Source organism: Ammodytes marinus (assembly GCF_949987685.1).
Source record: "Ammodytes marinus genome assembly, chromosome: 2".
NCBI classification, from domain to species: domain Eukaryota; kingdom Metazoa; phylum Chordata; class Actinopteri; order Uranoscopiformes; family Ammodytidae; genus Ammodytes; species Ammodytes marinus.
Genome location: NC_137231.1, coordinates 25357539 through 25378791, shown reverse-complemented (window position 1 = coordinate 25378791; position 21253 = coordinate 25357539). Strand labels below are relative to the sequence as shown.

General features: G+C 39.0%; 1 protein-coding gene across 1 annotated transcript; it reads right to left on the bottom strand.

The window, feature by feature from the left end:
* Positions 1-1064: 1064 nt before the first annotated feature.
* On the bottom strand, positions 1065-20184 carry ndufs4 (NADH:ubiquinone oxidoreductase subunit S4). Its single transcript, XM_080051108.1, has 5 exons — positions 20068-20184; positions 15777-15855; positions 2854-3026; positions 2469-2542; positions 1065-1800 (listed from the first exon to the last, which is right to left on the bottom strand). Exons 1-5 carry the CDS (start codon positions 20148-20150, stop codon positions 1697-1699), a joined length of 513 nt encoding a protein of 170 aa, XP_079907234.1. The 5' UTR covers positions 20151-20184; the 3' UTR covers positions 1065-1696.
* Between the last annotated feature and the right edge of the window lie 1069 nt (positions 20185-21253).

Sequence of the window (21253 nt, the reverse complement as noted above, 5' to 3'; positions counted from 1 at the left end):
TATAACACTTTAAGCCGGTGTGTTTATTGGCCCGCCTGACTGAACAGAGCGGTTGCATCGCTGATGTTTGTGTTGCCATGATGGTTTTGAACAATGCCACAGAGCCGCCATTCTCATTTCACATACATTATTTTGTGCTTATAGACCAAGACGGGCGGAATGCTTTCAACTTTTTATGACACAAAGTTGTGCCAAGTGCATTTTTCCCCGCTGCTTTTCAAAGGGGGCAAAGCAACACATGATGTCATTCATGTCCTGCCGTTCAGATGGACCATTACGCTCATATCAGAGCGGTGCTTTTGATGTGCAGAGCGACAGAACAAAATAAATAGCAAGCGCAAGGCTGTGAAAGATTTGCAATGCAGTGCGTTAATTAACGAAGGGCTATACCAATTAGGCGCCCATGATTGGTGTGTGAATAGCAGTGCAGTCACGCAGTTCGAGACTCGGGGCGCAGAGTAACACCACTGTTTACTGAACACAAAGACCATAAACAAGCACTGGCAACAAGTGCACTGCCAATTGGGAATAGCTGGGCATTTCAATTAATTTTTGGCTTTTTCCAAAAATCACAACTTTATCACAACATTGAGAGGAACATATTAACAATTCCTTTAACTTTAAGGCATGTTGTTCTTAGGCAACTATAGATTAAAAAGGGCTTTAATGACTATGTTCTTCGTTAAAAGCACACAGTAAAAGAACACCAGTTCTCCTGCATTACAAGTCTTGCGGTTGTGTTGACTATTTGGTATTTGCCAATAAACCTTGAAATTAATGGTTAGACTTTTGAACCGGCCAGAATAATTTTACATAATTTTAACCTGATTCAATAACGTTGAGCTCCTGGAGAGCAAGAATTGTGCAACTGTTATAAAACTCCAGAAGAGATTTTGTTTTTTCAAAGAAAGAAACCCAAAAGGCTGCTCAGTTTTAGATTCTGGTTTGCTGCTCTTCTTATTCAAACATGATAGTAAACCATACATTAAATATAGATATATGTTTTGGATTGCTTGTCACACAAAACAAAGGTTATGAAGATGCCACATTGGGCTTTATGTACTTTGTGAAATACATTTTTAATTTCTTTTTTTTACAGACCGAACAACAAACAGATGAATCAGATGATAGTGAAAGTGATACTAAGTATTTTGTGGATTATTCCAAAATGTATTATTAACATTATTCTGTCATTTCAAAATGTAATAGTACTTCCATAAATGGTACCAAGGAAATCATATTCTCTACCTCAAAAGATGAAGTAAACCTCACAGCATTGGTGTTGAACTAAAGAAAAAACTATTCCAAGTTCCTATTTAGAGTCCAGCCCTGTAGCTTTCCAAATGCGAAAACAATTCAGGTAATAGGATCAGAAACAAACACTTAAGCAGGAAATAATGTCACTGCTTTTGGCCCAAAGATATATTTATCCTTGTGTTTAAACAGGTTTTAATTGTTATAATGTGTTTCCCTTTGTTTGGCCTTTGCACAACTCCACACAGAGAACAAACACTTCATTTATCCAACAGAGCACATTAAGTAGTCAGTAATGAGGTGAATGTTTGAAGAATAAAGTGATAATGACCCAAATGTTTGGTTCACACATATATACTTATGCATTTATTGACAAGAATGATACAGGTCTGCAGTGGGACAAAGCGAGGTCAGGCCAACCCAGCAGATGGGTGTCTTCAGTTTACTTAGCAGACCTCCTGGTCCTCTTGTTCCAGGAGAAGTTAGCTCCGTAGGATTTCACCCGGGGCTTTGCGCTCATCTTCTCCGATAGATCGTAGCTCCAACCTGAAGGGAAAAAACACATCAGCAGGGTAAGTGATGGGGGCCAGGGCGTCAAGTATATTCACTTTGGCTGAGTTCCAACCACAATGAGGTGTTTTGTAGACATCAACAGGCTGTGTGTAGTCAGAACTGCACTAATCACTTTCGTGGTGCAATAAACAGAGAAAGCCAGTTTCCTTTGCTTTAGTTTCAACAAACTTTCCCAGATGGTTCAAGTTCTGAGTCCAAGTGAACTTTTCTGCTCCAAGACAAGAAACAGTACCAACCGTCTTGCACTGGTTAACACACGGCCGTTTGTCTAATGATCCTCTTTAGCCCGACAAAAGTTAATACCTCATCTTCTATTATTTGATTTTGCAATGTGGCTCACACGTCGTCATTAGTGTGTCTTTTATATTCACATATTACAAGATAGTTGCTGTTTTACTACTTTCACCATCACCTAATTTAGAAGGTGTATAAGCTGTGAACATAAAAAAATAAGAAACTGTTGATATCCGATGAGTAAAAGTGCTATACCCTGAAAAAAAGAGTTTTTCTATGTATAGTTTATCCATTGGAACACTTATACGTTTTGTACATTATTATTATACTATAAAAATACTTTTACAGTCTAGTAATTTCAATGATTCTATATTGAAAGGGATGATCTGTTATGTCATTCTAATTACCATTTTTCTCAGCAAAAGCGATGGCATCTTCCTTGGAGGAGAAGGAGAGCAGCATGTTGGACAGGGGATCCCCACTGAAATGCAGATAGAGCTATTAGTCAAACAACCGTTACATAACTGGAGTCAAATATCATGAAAATAATTTGATGATTTATCTAAAAACATAAAAAGGGTCTAAGAACTTAAGGTGACGTATTTGAACAGATGGTAAAAACGGTATAGGGAAAATTTATGGTTTTGACCTGAATATATTAAGTTGACTTGACTAAAAATAACCTACTTAAAGTAATTCATACTCATCGAATCCCCGCTTAAATAATTATGAAGAAGTACTATCACAATGTAAAGAAACCTAATGTAGGATACAGGTATAGGAGGTTCTTACGTGGAGGCCCAGCCCATCATTGGATTCTCCCAGCGCTCTCTGGTATCAAAGTCCATCTTCCACTTCTTGGTGCTGTTGCTTCCGGACTGCATGGAGGTTTTGGCCGGCACGAAGATGTGAACCTTCCGTGTTTTGATGTGCTCGTCCGGGACTCCTGTAATACTGGTGATGTCCTTAAAGGGACAGACAGAAAAGCACAACCTGATGTAAGTATCCAGAGCTAACGTGACTTTCAGACCAGAGAAAAAACAAGGAATTCAAACTGTTGGTGGCGGTCGAACATTTGAACCTATGTTGTACTTATCGGTGACCTCATTCATAGAAAATACTTTTAATCAAGTTTGAAGTCACTTGATCGCACTTAATAATAAAAAAAAAAACATGATATTAAAAAATACATTGTGTTCCAAATTATTATGGAAATTGGAGTTAAGTGTCATAAACATTTAATTTTTTGTATTTAATTTAAACTCATGGATGGTAACACCTCCGTGCGCTTTGGATCATTGAAATCAATCTCAGACACCTGTGATAATAAGTTTGCTAAGTAAGCGCAATCAAAGGAAATCTACTTAACAAGGACGTTCCACATTATTAAGCAGGCCACATGTTTCAAGCAATATGGGAAAGAAAAAGGATCTCTCTGCTGCCGAAAAGCGTCAAATAGTGCAATACCTTGGACATGGTATGAAAACATTTGATATTTCACGAAAACTTAAGTGTGATCATCATACTGTGAAGAGATTTGTGGCTGATTCAGAGCACAGACGGGTTCGTTCGGATAAAGGTAATATGAGGAAGGTTTCTGCCAGACAAATTCATCGGAATAGGAGAGCAGCTGCTAAAATGCCATCACAAAGCAGCAGACAGGTATTTGAAGCTGCTGGTGCCTCTGGAGTCCTGCAAACCTCAAGGTGTAGGATCCAGAAGTTTGCAGTTGTGCATAAACCTATAATTCGGCCACCCCTAAACAATGATCACAAGCTGAAACAGTTGCAGTAGGCTCAGGAATACATGAAGACTCATCTTCAAACAGTCTTGTTTACTGATGAGTGCCGTGCAGCCCTGGATGGTCCAGATGGATGGAGTAGTGGATGGTTGGTGAATGGCCACAATGTCCCAACAAGGCTGCGACGTCAGACAGGAGGTGACGGAGTCATGTTTTGGGCCGGAATCATGGGGAGAGAGCTGGTTGGCCCCTTTAGGGTCCCTGACGGTGTGAAAATGACCTCGGAAAAGTATGTAGAGTTTCTGACTGACCACTTTCTTCCGTGGTACAAAAAGAAGAACCGTGCCTTCCGTAGTAAAATCATCTTCATGAATGACAATGCACCATCTCATGCTGCAAAGAATACCTCTGTGTCATTGGCTGCTATGGGCATAAAAGGAGAGAACCTCATGGTGTGGCCCCCATCTTCCCCTGACCTCAACCCTATTGAGAACCTTTGGAGCAACCTCAAGCAACAGAGGTTGGGAGGCAGTTCACATCAAAACAGCAGCTATGGGAGGCTATTCTGACATCCTGCAAAGATATTCAAGCAGAAACTCTCCAAAAACTCACAAGTTCAATGGATGCAAGAATTGTGAAGGTGATATCGAAGAAGGGGTCCTATGTTAACATGTACCTTGGCCTGTTAAGATGTTTTTGATTGAAATAGCTTTTGATTTCACTAAATATGACCTCCTAATGCTGCAAATTCAACAAATGACCATTTTTAGTTGTTTACAACCTATAAAATGTTTTGAAACTCTGTTGTGCATAATAATTTGGAGTGCATTTGGAGTTTTTTATTTTTGAAAAAATTTCAAATTTCAAATTTCATTTTATTCAATAAAATTCGAAATATTTGACTTGAAAATTATACTGTGTTATACAGACTGTGATTTGCATCGACTATTTAGGAAAATCTGTGAAAATCTCATTTGCATTATAATTTGGAACGCAGTATATGAATGGAAATACGAAGGCGCACCTGTTATTGATTTGCAAACATGATACAGACAAACAGCTGAATACAACTTTTTTAAATGAATTAATTGACCATTAAAATAATTTTAATCTACAAAAATACTGAACAAAAAAGGGGTATCAAATTAAAAAAAAAAGTTACAAAAACAAGACATTAACTGAGCAATAAAAACTAAAAGTAGTCAAAGATTCACGTTCATGCGACTATTTGCATGAAAATAACAAACTGACCATGAACTTAATCCTTCTGACTTTTATTTGACCTGGTTGCTTCTACCTTTTTCTTTCCTCCCGAGTCATGGGAGAGCTGTGTGTGTGTGTGTGTGTGTGCGCGCGCTTGTGGAGTAAGCTTGGCGGGTGTTGCAAAACACTTAAAGCTCAGCTTAGTGTGAGAAAAAGTGACTTAGGAAAGACTGTGTGGCTATAAAAAAGGACTTATGTAATCAACTACACACATCACAATCTGTGGAGATTTTTTTTCCACTTTTAAATATCAAGGTCAGAAAAACAATGAGAACATGACAAATCCCAAGTAGTGAAAACTTTTTATAGGCACTTAAAAATAGAATAAAAGTCTGAATTTTTATGGTTAATTGTTTTTGTTTTTTTTCTCTGTCAGCACAACTGTTACAACTACATATTATGAATCATTCCTGCGTTGTAAGAATGTTATCGTGGTTGTTTTTTGTACATGTCCAACAGTGTTCAATGGGCCGAGTACTCGGGCAACAGTTTAGTAATTCATATTTCTGTTTTTCAGACTTTGAATATGTACACAATTTTACTAGAACTTAATAACATCACTGTGAAATCAAAATGGAACCAGACAAATGCACAGGTTAGGTCAAATACGAGAAACGGTGTGTTCTTGATTCAATGGACAACAAGCAGCATAGGAAGAATAAAATGGCCATCTTTATGTCGTTATCCATACGTTTTTGCATTGAGGTGGATGAAATGAATGCCTAATACTTGAGGTGATTTATTCCAGACCATCAGAAAGTAGGCCAGTGCGACAAGAGGAGGAGGAGGGGCCACTGGGTGTACTAAATGCATATTCCTGAGCAACTGGAGCCCCTTCAAGCTCCTAACAAGGATCTGGTCCAATTCTTCAGGGAATTAGCAAACAAGCAATGGGAAGTCGGCGACAAAACATAGACGAACCTCCCAGCACGCAGGCACCAGCCACCCAAGACTGAGGGCTTTCCAGGGCGCTCTCCTTTCAATACAAGAATTTTACACATTTCAATGGCCATTACAACTTCAAAGAATCAAATTTTCATCATTGTCTGTCATCTGCCAGTTGATTTGTAGAAAGGGGGTCGTTTTGCATGAACCCCACACAAAAGCCCGCCTTTCCTTTGGCAAAGGAGGTTCCTATGGTATTAAAGCCTTGTACGTAGCGGGCCCGACTGCTTCAACGATGGCTTGTTTCAGTGAAACAGCCTTTGCCTTGGTCAGAGGCAGGAGCAGACTGAATTTAATCATAAACAAGATCTGCACATTGAAAAGATTGTTCAAATGAAAGGGAAAAGACGAACAAAGGGGGGAGGGGGGGTGAAAAAAACTTCACAAGTGCTTGGTAATTATTTCCGGCTGCCCTATCTACTTAACCTTAACAATTCCTTCTTGTCCCAGAGAGGAAGAAAACATGTTCTCTTCACCCAAAGGCGGTAATGGTGGACGATTCATGACACAATAACACACAAGACGGTGTGAGAGAGCAACAAAATGAGGTGCCAGGTTGTATTTTTGGTTTTAATCTTGGAGCCTGCTGTGGGTTATAAATTATTTTTTAAACATTGCTTTTTTGCAGGGTGAAAGTTTTTATTTCAAAAGATCTGCACTCCAAAAGTGAAAGGTAAAAAAACCTCCTTGACAGTTTTGGACCAAACCATTAAAATACTTTGTACACAGTGAACCATAACCCATTTGGAGCTGTGAATTTTGGGGGGAAATAATCCACAAAGTACCTTGTGAGTTGAAGTAAATCAAATTTGCAGTCAGAAACATTTAGCAGCTCTGTGGTCTGGTGTTTTCTGAAGGAATAGATGCATGAAAATCCATCTCCGAGACATATTAGAAATTTTACCCTTGGGATTAGCAAACCAGACTATGGTTACGCGTATATACGTTACATAAACCATAACTGACACATGAGGCCCATGTATGGTAAACTGGTACCATAATTTGTCCAGATGTAGCAGACCTTAAATCACATCTTAGGCATGGATGAGCACAAAAAGGTCCTTCATAAATGAGGGAGGATGTGTCAAAACAAAAGCCCTGCCAAATCACTGAAAACACTCTGCTCATTATCTGGCATTGTTTGCAAAAATTTGAGTCTAGACTTCTATGATACTTGCATGCATTACACTGAAAGCTAGGAGGGTTATATCGGCATAACAGACTCACCCACAATACCCGGATTCACAAAGGGAATGATTGTGGCTGGAATGTGGTGTGTTCCCAGGAAGACTAGAGAGGGCCATCACAAAAGGAAAACCCACACGGTGGGCACTTTTTCTTCTGCCATGTACAGGAAGCAAAATGAGAACTATCAAGTTTGACACTATTCACAGGGCCTTCACGGGGCCCTACAATACCTGGCTGGGTAGGCAGAATGCCGGGCTTAAGAAAGGGGGGAAAAAGGCTGGCAAAGTCTCCGTCACGTGAAAGCGTGTCGATATTTCTGACACCTCCAGGCTAAGTGCCAAATAAAGAGCATAGGGGCTTGTCTCTGTGGGGCCGCTGGGCCCACTAGAATACTGAAAGCTGGGACCCCTAATGCTCCAACAGAGACCTGGGGTGGAGGAGTTCTGTGTAAACAAGATTTAGAGATCTTGATATGCTGAAGTGGTACAAACTAGTTGTGTTGTAAATATGACTCTAAAACATAAACTGTTTTCAGATGAATGTAAAAGTAAAGATCTTTTCCCTGTTATTATTAATGTCTGCATTGAAAACCAGCAACACAGCTGACACAGAGCACAACACCAGAAAAAATTCAATCACAGACAGAAATTGTGGTGGGCAGAAAACCAGGCTAAAATAAGCCAGCCTAATCTTCCCCTCTATAACAGTGTTCATCATTGGACTCTTAAACTGTCTCCCATCCACTAAAGCCCATATCGTTTAGCACATCTTGTCAGTTTCAGATGATTTGCAGGTGAGTGGCCACATTTCCCTGCAGTTTAAAAAGCGGCTTGCCAGTATGAAAATATCTTTAAATAATGAAAAGCAGACTCCACTTCTGGATGTCTCTTTAAAATGATTATGTAAAACAACACAAATCACACTCTTTTTTTTTTTTAAATGTACCAGACAATTTTGATTAAAATATCAATTGCATGGTGAGGTTTCATTGGTGGTTCACGCTGAGGGTCTTGGAACCTCTCCTAGGATTTGGCAAAATCTAGACGAGGAAGTGAGTGTAAGTATCTTGTCTTCTGAACAAATTACTGTTGGTTCGCTTAGTGGAATGAATAGCTCTGTTTTTTTAACTCAATCACTTGATACTCCCCATGTGCCTATTTAGAAAAAGAGGATTATTTTAAACCTGAAATAAGCCAGAGAGGGGAAATTCTCATCTGTTCTTGCAATGATCCTTGAGGGCTCAATTACGATCTCAGAAAATGATCGCTTCTCCAAAAAACGAGAGAAGTTAGACTACACACATAAAACATGAAGGTAATGTATTGGCATTTGGCACTACTTCTCTGAGATTTGCTGCTCTTATAATTAGGAACCTAACCGGGTTTTGACCTGTTGGACGAATGACAGAGACATTTAAAGATGTCACCATGGGCTTTGAGCTGTATTTCGCTATTTTCAGATTTATAGACAAAACCAAACTATCAATGAATCAAAAAAAGAATATACAATCATTAGTTGCTCTTTGTATTGCTAGAAAAACAGGGGAGAAACGTTCAGGTACTGGTGGTCCTACTTTTAAGACTTGTTAGGCTTTACTAATCTAAACTAAGGAGCAGAGTGTATTTTCCTGTTAGTACAGTCACCAAACAGACAAAACAAATAAACAAATAAAGGATGTCTATGCATGACCGGCTCAGATAAAACATTTCTAGCATCACAAGCACATTGTTATTGGTAATGGTGGACACCCTGACAGTCGTGACCCATGTACGGTGCAGCCTATCATAGCCATGAAACACCCGTATGCCAAAACTGCAGCACGGCAGCCAGGAGGGGTCACGAGGTCAGCCGAGCTGAATCATGTTGAGTCAGCGTGTGGTGAAAGCCCAAACATATCACCCTTAACCCCCCACTGTCCAGACCAAGAGCCTCACTCATCAGCCTCCGCCGGGTTCCCACCTTCAGACATCTTTGAAGAGGAGAAAGCGTGCCAATTACTGATTGGAACATAGGGGGCGTCTCCAATAGAAACAAATATTATGTCGCTTGCTCATGTGTGGGAGTGGTTCAACACCGGAGAACGAGAAGCAGCTGGCATGAGGGTCATCTCAAATCTCACATTACACATGCCAGTGAGCATGGCAAACAGAGGTTCCGAGGGGGAGCCTTTAGGAATATGTTGGATGCATTGCAGACACACTTGTTTGTTTGTTTTTTGTATGGCATCTCAAAAGAAACCAGTTCAAAATGTATTTTTATATGTAAAATACTTAATATATTACCAGAAAACGATCATCATTTGTTAAGCAAAAATCCCAAACACTCCATTATTAGCTTGGCTTTTTTCTATGTTTTATATAATTGTAAACTGAATGTTTATTTAAGTTTTGACCATGAGTCTGACAAGAACTAGAAACATTAAGACGTTCTCTAACGATCTGGGAACTCTTTTTTTAAATTATTTTACAACTTAAATGACGAATCAAAAAAATAAATGGTTGATAGATTAATTGATAATGAGAAATAATCATTAATTCTGAAAAACATTCTAAAACAGTGTAAGAACATAATAGAGAATACATTATAATTTAACCACAAATGTATTTATTTGGTCAATTGAATGTTGTATTATTGTCTCTGCTCAAGTGTGAACGTTATGTTATGTTATGAAATTAAAACACAAATCATGCTCAGAATTAATATGTTAGCTTTTTGTTAAGATAACATAGAAAAGATAGACTGGGGAAAAACAACATTATAACCAGACGTATGATGGTGTTAAACACCAAAGCTAGTTTGTAAAGAGAATTTTAAAATAATTGCTAGCCTACAACTAATGAATAAATGTAAGGGTATAGCAAACAGAAGTAGAAAGCCTTTTTTTCTTTTTGTCTGTTCTGCAAACACAACACTTAGCACCCGGACACTTCCTAAAACTGGGCTCTCGCTGACAGAGCCGAGGAGTCCTCCTCGAGGCTTAGTCTCTATGCAAGAGAGTGTTAATGAATGAAATACTATTTAGTGGATGATATATAATAAAGCCTCTTGTCTGGCACTCTTCAAAGACCAACATCCTCTGACCTACTACTCCAAACTTGAGCCGAGAGATTTTTTGCATAAGCGCGCCGTATGAGAGGGCAACCAGACAAAACAGACACTTAAGTTGTCTATGTGCGAAGGAGGGAGGAAGGGTGGGAGAGGAGGATGAGAGGAAGGGGGGCGGGGTGGGGTGGTGAATGTGGTCTGCTCCACTCTAGGTCACTCTTCTCTGAGGCTAGACAGGCTTAGAGAATATACACCCCTGTGCTGCAGACTTAAACTGCTTGTGCTAAATATATCCTCATAGTTGGAATAGCCGGATTTTTAATAGGCTTCGGCGTCTTTGTTGTAGTTCACACTGATTTTTCATTCAATTTCGTAATGGAAAACGCAAATACTGGTTTGAGGCGGCAGTGGTTATGGGTACTTTAACCCGTTGACACTTTCAAAAAACACATTTTATTCTGCGGAAATTGAGTTCTCAAGTGTCACAGAGCAAACCGGCGTGTCGGATTGCATAGCCCTAATGGTGCAATGGGATGATTTGGTGTTAACCAGTTTTCCGTTGACTGACCTCTTTATCAGGGAATGTTCTAATATCTCTGGATGAGAAATCTTGACTGACAGACTCAGGAAGTTTCCAATCTGATTTCTATTTAGGTCCTTTCAAAACAACCAACAAGCTGCTTTCAGACTCAACCACCTTACTGCAAATCAAAGCCCACATATTTTTCCCAGATGCAATGGTACTTGCCAAGCGAACCCTGTGCTCTAAATCTGCAACATACTAAACATTTTCAAATGAGAGAACTCAAGATGCCAAGCATCAATAGTTTTTTTTAACAATTTAATACTCTCTTCCTCTCCCCGTCTTCCTCCCTTCCGTCCCCGTCAATTCCCCACACTCCAATAACTGTCCTCCTCTGTCTCGTAAAAAGGCGTAGTGCCTTTAGAGAACTCTATAACAAGGCTTCACAAGCGCTTTAAGATGATGGTGTTGTCTTTATGTGGCGAGAGGGAGCGCAATAGGCCACAGCTGAAGTGAGAGCAGATACGCAGACACTCAGGTATAACGTGGGAGATATTGTATTAGCACATATTGAAGCAGCTGCTAACCTTATAGCCGCAGTTGTTTCTGCAAAGGGCCAGAGAGTGAATCAAAGGCCTGAATCTGAGGGAGGGAGGTCGCAGACATTCCGTGTAAAGCTGTGTATCAGTGGCCAGCCAGTCGAACCCTGGGAGCTGCCCAGCATGCTTAATCAAACAGTAATTACAAACAAAAGCATGGGCACTCGAGGGAAGAGCTTTGTGCACTGCAGCTCCATCACGCAGGTCTTTTCAGTCGGCATTACCTCTGAAATACAGACAAAGCCTTCAAAGTTTTGCTCATAAAATGCATACACCTCTAGATAGATAGATAGATAGATAGATAGATAGATAGATAGATAGATAGATAGATAGATAGATAGATAGATAGATAGATAGATAGATAGATAGATAGATAGATAGATAGATAGATAGATAGATAGATAGATAGATAGATAGATAGATAGATAGATAGATAGATAGATAGTGTTTTAAACTCATAGCTAACAATATCATTCATTTAGAGTTTTTTTAATGTCCATGTGATGAATGTAAATCCAATATTTAGCCTGCTTTTAGCTCTGGTTTGTGTCGCCAAAAGCCTCCGAGTCAAACTTCTGTCTCTTCCATCTTCTCATCACTAAAAGCGAAACCTTTATCATTACACATCATATGTAGTTATGATTGAGTGTTATAATAAAAACATTGATTATAACCACTTTAAATGACTCAGTTATCAAAACAGTTTCACATAATTTTTCAGTCCCCAGCCCCCGCCTAAATTGTTCACAAATGCCATTCAAAATCGGCTTCACTGCATTAGTTCAGAATTGTGACCTGCAGCGGATACTTGCCCTTCACAGCCAAAATGTGCCTGTAATGGAGATGGCCAAACAAACTGGAACAGACAGACAAGTTCCTGTAAAGGTCTGCATTTTTTGGACAGACGAGAACTAAGGACACGATAATTGAGTGTCACGCAAACATTCAGACAAGAGACTTTTTGGAGTGAATTCAAAATATATCGTTTGCGCCGGCCAAAATGCAACCTCATCTAAACGATGTTATTCTGAAAAGGTTCACTATGGAAAACAAGCGGCAAGCCACGTTTCTCTCTTCGGGGCTGCTTGAGAGAGAGAGAGACAGCCCGGCGTGACCCCACCAGTGGATCGAGACCTTTGTTTGATCGGGTCTACCGAGAAAGCAATTCACTTATTGACAGCCCTGATGAATGACTAGCGTGCTGACCTACGCCGCTGAATGCCCGAAAGGGAGGGTGCTCTCATTGCCCTCTTCCATGTGTGAAGGAGACCGCACTGTACTGTAATCAGCTGAGGGCCTCTCTCTCTCTGTCTCTCTCTCGCTCGTCTGGGTGAGCAGCATTAGAGAACTTCCCGCCGTCGCCAGCAACAGTGTGCGACAAAGGAACCTCTGTGGCCGACAAACACTGAAGTGGCCACTGTCTTCTTTTTTTTTTCACGAGTCTCAGGGTGTCTCACAAATTTTTTCGATGCAAGCTTCTTTTCTCCCCCCCCCTTCCTCCCCATTTTTTAGAGGCCCTTTTTTTCTCCTCCTCTCTTCTGCTGTTCCTCTCAGTGGCCCCTACTGAGAGGACAGAGACAGACACTCCGCCCAGCCCAAGGTTTGTCTGCCAGTATGGTCAGCTTTGGTCTGGAACAAAAGCTTACTGACGCTGCCCACACACAGCAAACCCCCCCTCCCCCCCAAAACAAGTCCATAACAGACTCCCACAAACAACTCCCTCTTTCTACGTTATCTCCTTCGTCTTTTAATGACAAAGCATTGCCTTCAAAGATCTGCTTTGTTTTGTACAGTTGGGTTCATTGCTAACCTTGGCCACATCACATGCAATGCTTATATTGCTGTTTCAGCGCTTGATGAAAAGACCCTGTGTGATGACATATGAAGCTAAATACAGTGATAACACATGGTTCATAGTAAAAAAAAGATGACGTCATAGTCACCCGCTGACCTGTGAACAAGCTTTGATTACACATTTTGAACTGAAGAGTGGAGCTATGCTGTGTGCCAGAGCCACACCAGATGAGAACGGTTCTGCTCACAGAAAAGTATTAAACAAAGCCACAGATGTAGTATCCAACTGCTAGAGAAATGGAGAAAAATACAGCATTTTAGCTTCACAGGGAATTTATCATTCACTACATGTGTGCTTAAGTAATTGGGTTACAACTGCCTTTCTGCAGTTTCTATCATTGAAAATATGGATTTTAAAAACCATGTTTTTGTAAACATGGTAGGAGATTAGAGAAACCTGATTTTCCCAGTAACTTTTTTTCCTGGAAAAGGCGATTTATTTGCATTGTAAACGTTTGACTACTACGGTTACAACTAACAATCAATTAAATTATTGATTACTCAGGCAATTATCTTATTGCTTTTACAATTTCTCAGAGCCCAAGATGACAGTGTCAAACTTTTGTCCGACCAACAATCGAAAACATAAAGATAATAATGATGACATAAAGCTGAGAAAAACTGAATGGAAACTAGAAAAATGTTGGAGATTTTAACTGAGACAAAAAGTGCATCAAATGTAAGATTAAGCAAATAAAAGTATGCTGCCTTGTAGAGAACAGAGGTCAAATAACTAACTTCAATCAGTGTGCGCTCATTCAAAAGCTGCTGATTGGAAAATACTATTCATTTCATGAAATGAACAAAACAGAGCTGGATAAGACAGTGCATGTACAGTATGCAAGATATGTCATGTCAATAGAGGCAATGCAACTAACGTGCAGATCCACCCGCTTGTTGTTGATGCCAAACACAAGGACCCTCTAGCAAGTTTTAAAGCTTCCATAATTCCAGCTAAAATGAATAAATCACTTGTGTTTCTGTAAATCTCTGCCGGTGTTCAAACCACAAAGAAGCAGGATTCAGGCTCAGTCCTAGGCACACTCATCCTCTCTCTTTCAGTTCTATTAGCAGGTATGACTAATTATGCCATTGTTGTGTAGCCACAGGGTTAAGAAAACTAAATGGAAATTAAATACTTAGATAAATCAAGATCCAATCAAACATAATTCTGTAATAGACTCTAAATCATTATTATTATCACATGTTGAAGTAACTAGAGATTCACAGCCTCATTCCATTCAATTTTAAAACAATGCTTTGCTGAGGCTCTTGAATATTGATGCTCAAAAAGTATATGATTGAAAACCCCAAACCAAAAGCTGACAGTGTTAAAATGTTGTTAGTCATTTCGGAGGCTGTAGTTACGGTTTCTATACTGTTAAATATTATTGATGATATGTGGTTTTAATAACTCACCGATATAAATGAGGTAGACAATATATATTAGAAAACAACAACCACCATAGAAATTGTATACTGTAACCTGACTGTAGGGGAGAACGGGGTAAGTAGGCACACGTTTTACTCCAGTGAGAATTGCTCATCACCTAAACATCTTTCAATAATCATTCCTACATTAAATTGAAGCTTAAGGTGTTGGCTTGAAATGTGTAGCCCTCACTTTTTCTATCTTATTGTAATAAAGAAGAAATTAATCATCAAAGACACCCTTACACATTGTGACAACCAACCCCATCAAGGGGTCGGTTGTCAAACACTATGGGGTTGTTTGTCACAATGTTATCTTAATGGGAATAATATTAAAAAGAAGGCAAGAAAGTAAAACTAAATTTGAAAGTTTAATTGCATTGACAAGTTGACAAATAGGCCTACATAACTTACTGTAGCCTTGGCAGCTGGTCTAGTTTGGGATGCACTGGGTTTGTTTTGATTTTGTTGCCCTTTTTTCTTTTGCATGCTAGCTGCCTTTTCCTGCTCTATTCTTTCCTTCTCTGGGGTGTCAGTGATGATACAGCTTGACAATTTATTTCGTTATTGGGTTCCTTTTCTGGCTGCAGCCTTTGGATAACATGTGACAACCAACCCCCAAAAAAATGTGACGAACAACCCCAACTTGAATTTCTTGCCTTCTGGTTCCGAGATATAACGATTGTGACAACCTACCCGTGTGACAAATTACCCCGTTCTCCCCTATATTAGTAACTGCTAAATGCAGACAAAACTATTAAAATGTACAATAAAAATATTAATGAATTATGGTCACACATTTTGTTTGAGATCAAACATCGTCACATTATCATATATAAATAAAACATTTCACTTAAATCTCATTGAGTAGTTATTCAGTAAAACTATTCAGTAGTTGGAGTAACTTCACTTGAGGAGTGCAGACTGGAGAGAGGATTATTTAAGCTGTGAGCAAACACAGACCTACCAATGATTACAATCATAAAAGCCCACTCTCTTATACAAGCTCATTTTGGCAGTGGATTAGGAGAGTTTTTCACAACTTTTCCAGGGAAAGTGTTTGGAAGAAAAAAAAAGCAGATCAGACAAACAACAATCGATGTCTCACGTGGACCAGGGTTCTTACCAGTTTCTCATCAACTGTAATAAGTTGCGTGTCTTGTCCTGGTTTTCCTGCCAGCCGCACTGTTGATGTGCTTGCGGACCTGAAAACCATTAAACAGACATTACACGCACGGCACAAACCGCCAAAGGGAGACAGGCAACAAAGAGGTCAATTACTCTAACAAGTTAGACTTTGCAAAACACTGGGCGATCTTTGAGGAAGTGTTTGGGCCGAGGATACTGTGAAAAGGTAGAGATGTATTAGTTCTGTCTGCTGAATCTCTGGCAGACTAGTCTCTAGCTCTGGTCCTAATGACAGGACGCGCTGCTGCTTAAAGTTGGCTGTGGTGGACTGTTCGGCAAAGGAATCACTGTGTAACTCTTTGTGAGTGTGCACTGTGCAGCCGCGTCCAGTATGGCTGGCCCGAATTATTCGAATATCCGAGTATTCGTTTGATAAATTAGTATTCGGAGCTCAGTTCAGTATTCGGAATATTTTTTTGTTCTTTTTTTTTTTGCAAAAGCACCTCAAACTGCAACATATTTCGTCAGCAAATAATGATTAGATTCCAAGTTCTACAACAATAGTAAAATACACATTAGACTTTAATTTAAAATATATTATTGAATTATTTGAACTTTGATCTAGTTGGCCGCTGACCTTTCAATGCGCAACCGGTGAAATCAGCTGTAGGCTACCTGATGTTACCAGAGCGAGGCAAACTAAAGCGGCACCAAGCGCAGTAGGGAGAGAGAGATGGAGGAAGAATAGATTATGTGTTCCTCTTAACTCTATAACACAACATTAGCGCGATTTTGGAAGGAAAAGTAGCCTAATGCTTGGCGTAATGCTAACGTTAGCTTAGCTTAGCCGGTTGTTTACGTTCCTAATGCAGCCCTGCTATCGCCCATCATCAACAGTGACTTGCTTGCATCATGGGAATACGCGGTTAATAATGGGTATAATATGGACACAAAAGACTATCAATATTGGAACTTTGTATGGATTTATAAATCCCCGAAAAGATGCATGTTCCTGGATAGATTGATAAGCTCCTCTACGGGTTACGATTGCACAGAGGACAGCTGATTTGGAACGGAACAACAGCTGTTCGCTTCCACAGGGAAAAAGTAAGAACTCCGACTTTATTACCGTTCGAATGTTATTAAAGTATCAACAAACTACACAGCTTACTGTCTCTGTTCACACGTTTACAAAAATGCCTAACCGTGTACACGACAATTTTTTTTTCGTGTACACGGTTAACCGTGACGTCATTGTCCTCGTGCCCCCGCCGTCTTGTAGGCAGGCGCGCGCGCACACACACACACACACATACGCGTTCGTTCGCCTGTAAACACACAATTCACATGAACTACGCTCGTTTACACACCTCTTATAATAGGTCCATGGTACACACACACACACACACACGTTCACCGTCATAATCGCGCTTCATTCATTTCCTGATTAATATAGCCTATCGCTTTCTACATGTCCACGTTAAATGCATGTTGAACAGGTGTTATAAAGTTCGGGCTACTTACGAGCGTAGTTCACGACAACCGAGTAACTTTAATCTTTAGGTTATCTTTCATCACTCTTCTGTGGCTGTGAGTCGAGCCCCGGCACAGCGACTCCCCGTGTGTGTGTGCGCTGATACACACACTCACACACACTCGCCGAAGGACAGACAGATTCTCGGCAGACTAGCTTTTATCCTCCCCAATTAGTTTATTAGTGATGTAAAATCAATAAACGCGTGTCTCCAGAACATATTTAAAAACTTTGAAATTTGAAGATTTTTTTTTTTTTTTGATTTATGATTTACTAAACGGTTACACGTGTACACGTGTACACGTGCACACCCCTAGTTCACACACTCGGTTTCAGGGTGTACATTTGGATTATTAATGTTGGTTTTGATGGTGTGTGTTTTTTAGAACGAGTACTCGAATATTCGCTCTGAAAATCTAACGAATATTCGAAGCCTGTAAAATGGTATTCGGGCCAGCCTAGCGTCCAGTCACAAAAACAGCAATGCGCTATAAGTGCCTCAGCCAGGGAAGGGGCTATTCCACATACAGGTGCATCTCAAAAAAAAAAATTTAACACATAAAGTTTAACACTTTAAGCCTTTCTTTTGTTTTAATTCCGGTGGTTGCGGCTTACAGATCCTGGTGGAATTTTTAAATATTAGACCATTCCTTTTATGTTAGGTTTTATTTAATATTCAAATTTTTTGATATGCCGGATTTTTCATTTTCACGAACAACAAAAAAAAACAGACTTTTTCAATTCGATTACAGGGGGAAAATGGACCTTCCATGATATGCAAATGTTTTAAAGATGCACCTGTAATCACATTCCCGATAATGCCCACATAATCACAACTGTACATTCAATCAAAACATAAAGGAACACAATTAAGACTTCCGTTATGTCAATATACAACTATGGATTCTAGTGTACATTTTAGAACAACATAGATTTAAAGGGCACCCTCATAAGAAATATTAGATTCATAAATGCATGTGCTGGTTGGTTCATTAACAGATTAGTCAATCAATAAAAATAAATATATTATCCTTCTGAAATCATAATTTATCAAGTAAAAACACCAAATATGTGTTATTTTTTGTTTTATAAATGGAAGTGGTTTTCTACTTTTTTCCATTGAATAGCATTATAGATGCTGGGAGCTTTTGCTTGCAGATCAAATGATGTACATAATATTACAATGAATGTCACATAATATTTGACAGAGCAAAGGCCAAAAAAGAATTGATGATCGATCAATAGTACTGAAAATAGTTTTTAATTAAGAACTATTCATTAAATAAAATAAAACTGATTTGATTTGATTTAAATGAGGGCTTTTTTTTTAGTCTGCAAATTATCTTTGCAAGCATTTCCTATCATCAGTATATGGCCATAAAATGATTTGCCTAATTTGACAACTGAATTTTTTGACTATTATGTTATGACTTTGTTTTGTGCAGATTGAGGCAAGTGTCTCATTATAAAAGCTGGGAAAGCCATTACTAAAATGTCTCTCATCATTTTAAAACAAAGAACAAAACGTTTACAAAAAACCTTTCTAAGACCCCTTTCTGCATGCACTAGATCACACTTTAGCAAACACACTTTAGTAAACCTGGAAATGTAAAAAGTATTAATGTAATACTGTAGTATTCTTGGGGGCAGTACATCAATATAATGTTTTAATATTGTCAGTGATGTTATTGATATTCATGTCTCCAATACTATATTTAGATTAAAGACTGATTAAGTGAAGTGCAAAGCCAAGCAAGCAGGCAGTCTCAATGCCTCATCTTAATTCAACTGTTACATTTCCTTACTACCAAGAAAATATTATAATAAAAGTAATTTGCAAAACACAGTCATATCAGTGTATTAAATGTTATAGAGTGTCTCCCAGCTTTGTGGTAGATGTGCCTGCCACCTATGTTTTTAAGATTAAATTGTGCAGGGAACAAAGGCATGTTTTATGCAGCATTGTGCAGCTCACGATTCATAACGGGTGTGAAGACTACAGATTGAGATAACACTGAGTGCACATTGTAGACCTATGTACTGTACACAAGGAATAAAGTAAATAAGAACAGAAAGTGTCGAGTTATCTAAAACTAATTTTAATTCATAATGCCAGAGGCTTGTGTGTTCCTGCAAAGACAACTGCATCGTGTTTCAACATAACAGCCTCGTCTGTGGTGTGTTAGTTTGATCATAGTTGATAGCTTCCTTGCAGCTTGTGAGGTTAACTGTTGTAGTTCAGTTAGCTGTTGCGAGTGAGGGAGTGATATCGTCCTTTACCAGGGAGGTCTGTTGTTGCATGAAGTTCCCCATTCACCGAATATATTAGTAATGAAATGCAGCACATGTTGTGTGGAGCACTGCACAGCATTTAATTGCATTAGCTCTTGAATGATATCTACCTAGAGTCTAGACCTAGAATTAAGGAATTAGCCGGCTAGCCGACTGCTGGAAGGACACGGGGTAACATTGACATTAGCCGATAACCTATACATTTTAAGACTAAATACACAAGTGAGAACGAAGTTAAGTGTACAGACATACATATTGTAACCAATACAGATACACTTAAACTGTGTGTATTGAAGTGCTTCGTGTTCTCACGCTGGCTAGCTTACAACCACGTAGCCTGTGACGTGCTAGGCATACACGGATTGCTTGACTTTCTCCGACTTGGGAGTTAATATTTTAAACAAACATGGCTCTTAGCAACACGCGCCCATACTAAACTAAAGAACAATTAAAATGGATTTACCTGATAGGGTTCAGGGCCAATTTAGAAGCTATATTGATCGCAGTCAAACGTCCCAAGCCGAGAAGTGACATTGAGGACGCCATGATTGTTGTCAACAATGACGTACGGAAAGCGCAAAGGAACAAACAGCACAAGCAGGTGACGGAGACAGCTGGCAGAGAAATGGAGGACAGATGCCAGAGACTGATATTACTTTACAGGGAAGTGTTACATACAGAAAGACATGTCCAGACATATCGGGCATCTATTTACGCCACTGATGTTTGTTTCGTATCACCAATAACGATGGAGATGCTGTTAATGGGAAGAAACTCAGCACATCCGCAGGAACTTGCATTTGCGTTCTGGGTCTTTTGCTCAATAAAAGATTATAGTTCCATTATTTTTTCCCCATTATTGGGGTATGCTGGATACGATCATACATGAAGCTAGGGTACTATGTAGTTTAATGTTTGGCTAATTGTGGTACAAATTATGACTCAAAAAAAGATTATTAATCCCGATTATTGAGCCAATATTAATGAGCTATCCAATATCGATATGCATGTTTAAATTGTTTTGGTGATTTTTATTGATTTAAAAGTGTTTCGATTTGATGTTGTAACTTGTTTTTTTTTTTAAGTTTTGAAGGCATATTTACAGGTTATGGAGTGATTGTAGCGCTGTTATTTAGTAGGCTTAACTTCAAATACAAACATTACAATACAATGGAAAGTTATTTGCATATTCAATTGAGTCAATCAATCGAGTGTTTTATTGGAACATGCTGTATAAGAGGTGGGCAATATGGACACATATTAAAATATATAAAAGTCCTTTAACCGAGCAAATCAGTTCAGATAATTTCTAAGTAGAAAAATCTACAATCTGAGAGGAATGTTTGTATTTTTCTTATGCAAATTAATTCAATAATTTATCATTTTAGTGCAAAAAAATTATATAAAAATTCATGCAGAACAGCCTGACCCGAATGATAAAAAAAATGGGTTGATTCCACAGTATAAACTGATTTTCTAAAATCACTTATGGTGGATAATCTCATCTCACACAGTATATGGTTTTACATCACATCGCCCAACTCTGTTACCTTTTTACTGTATGTTGGTCTGAAAAAATTCTTCTAAGGATTCAGCCCATGCTTTGACATTTGATATGTTTAACTACATGTTATTCATAAATAATAATG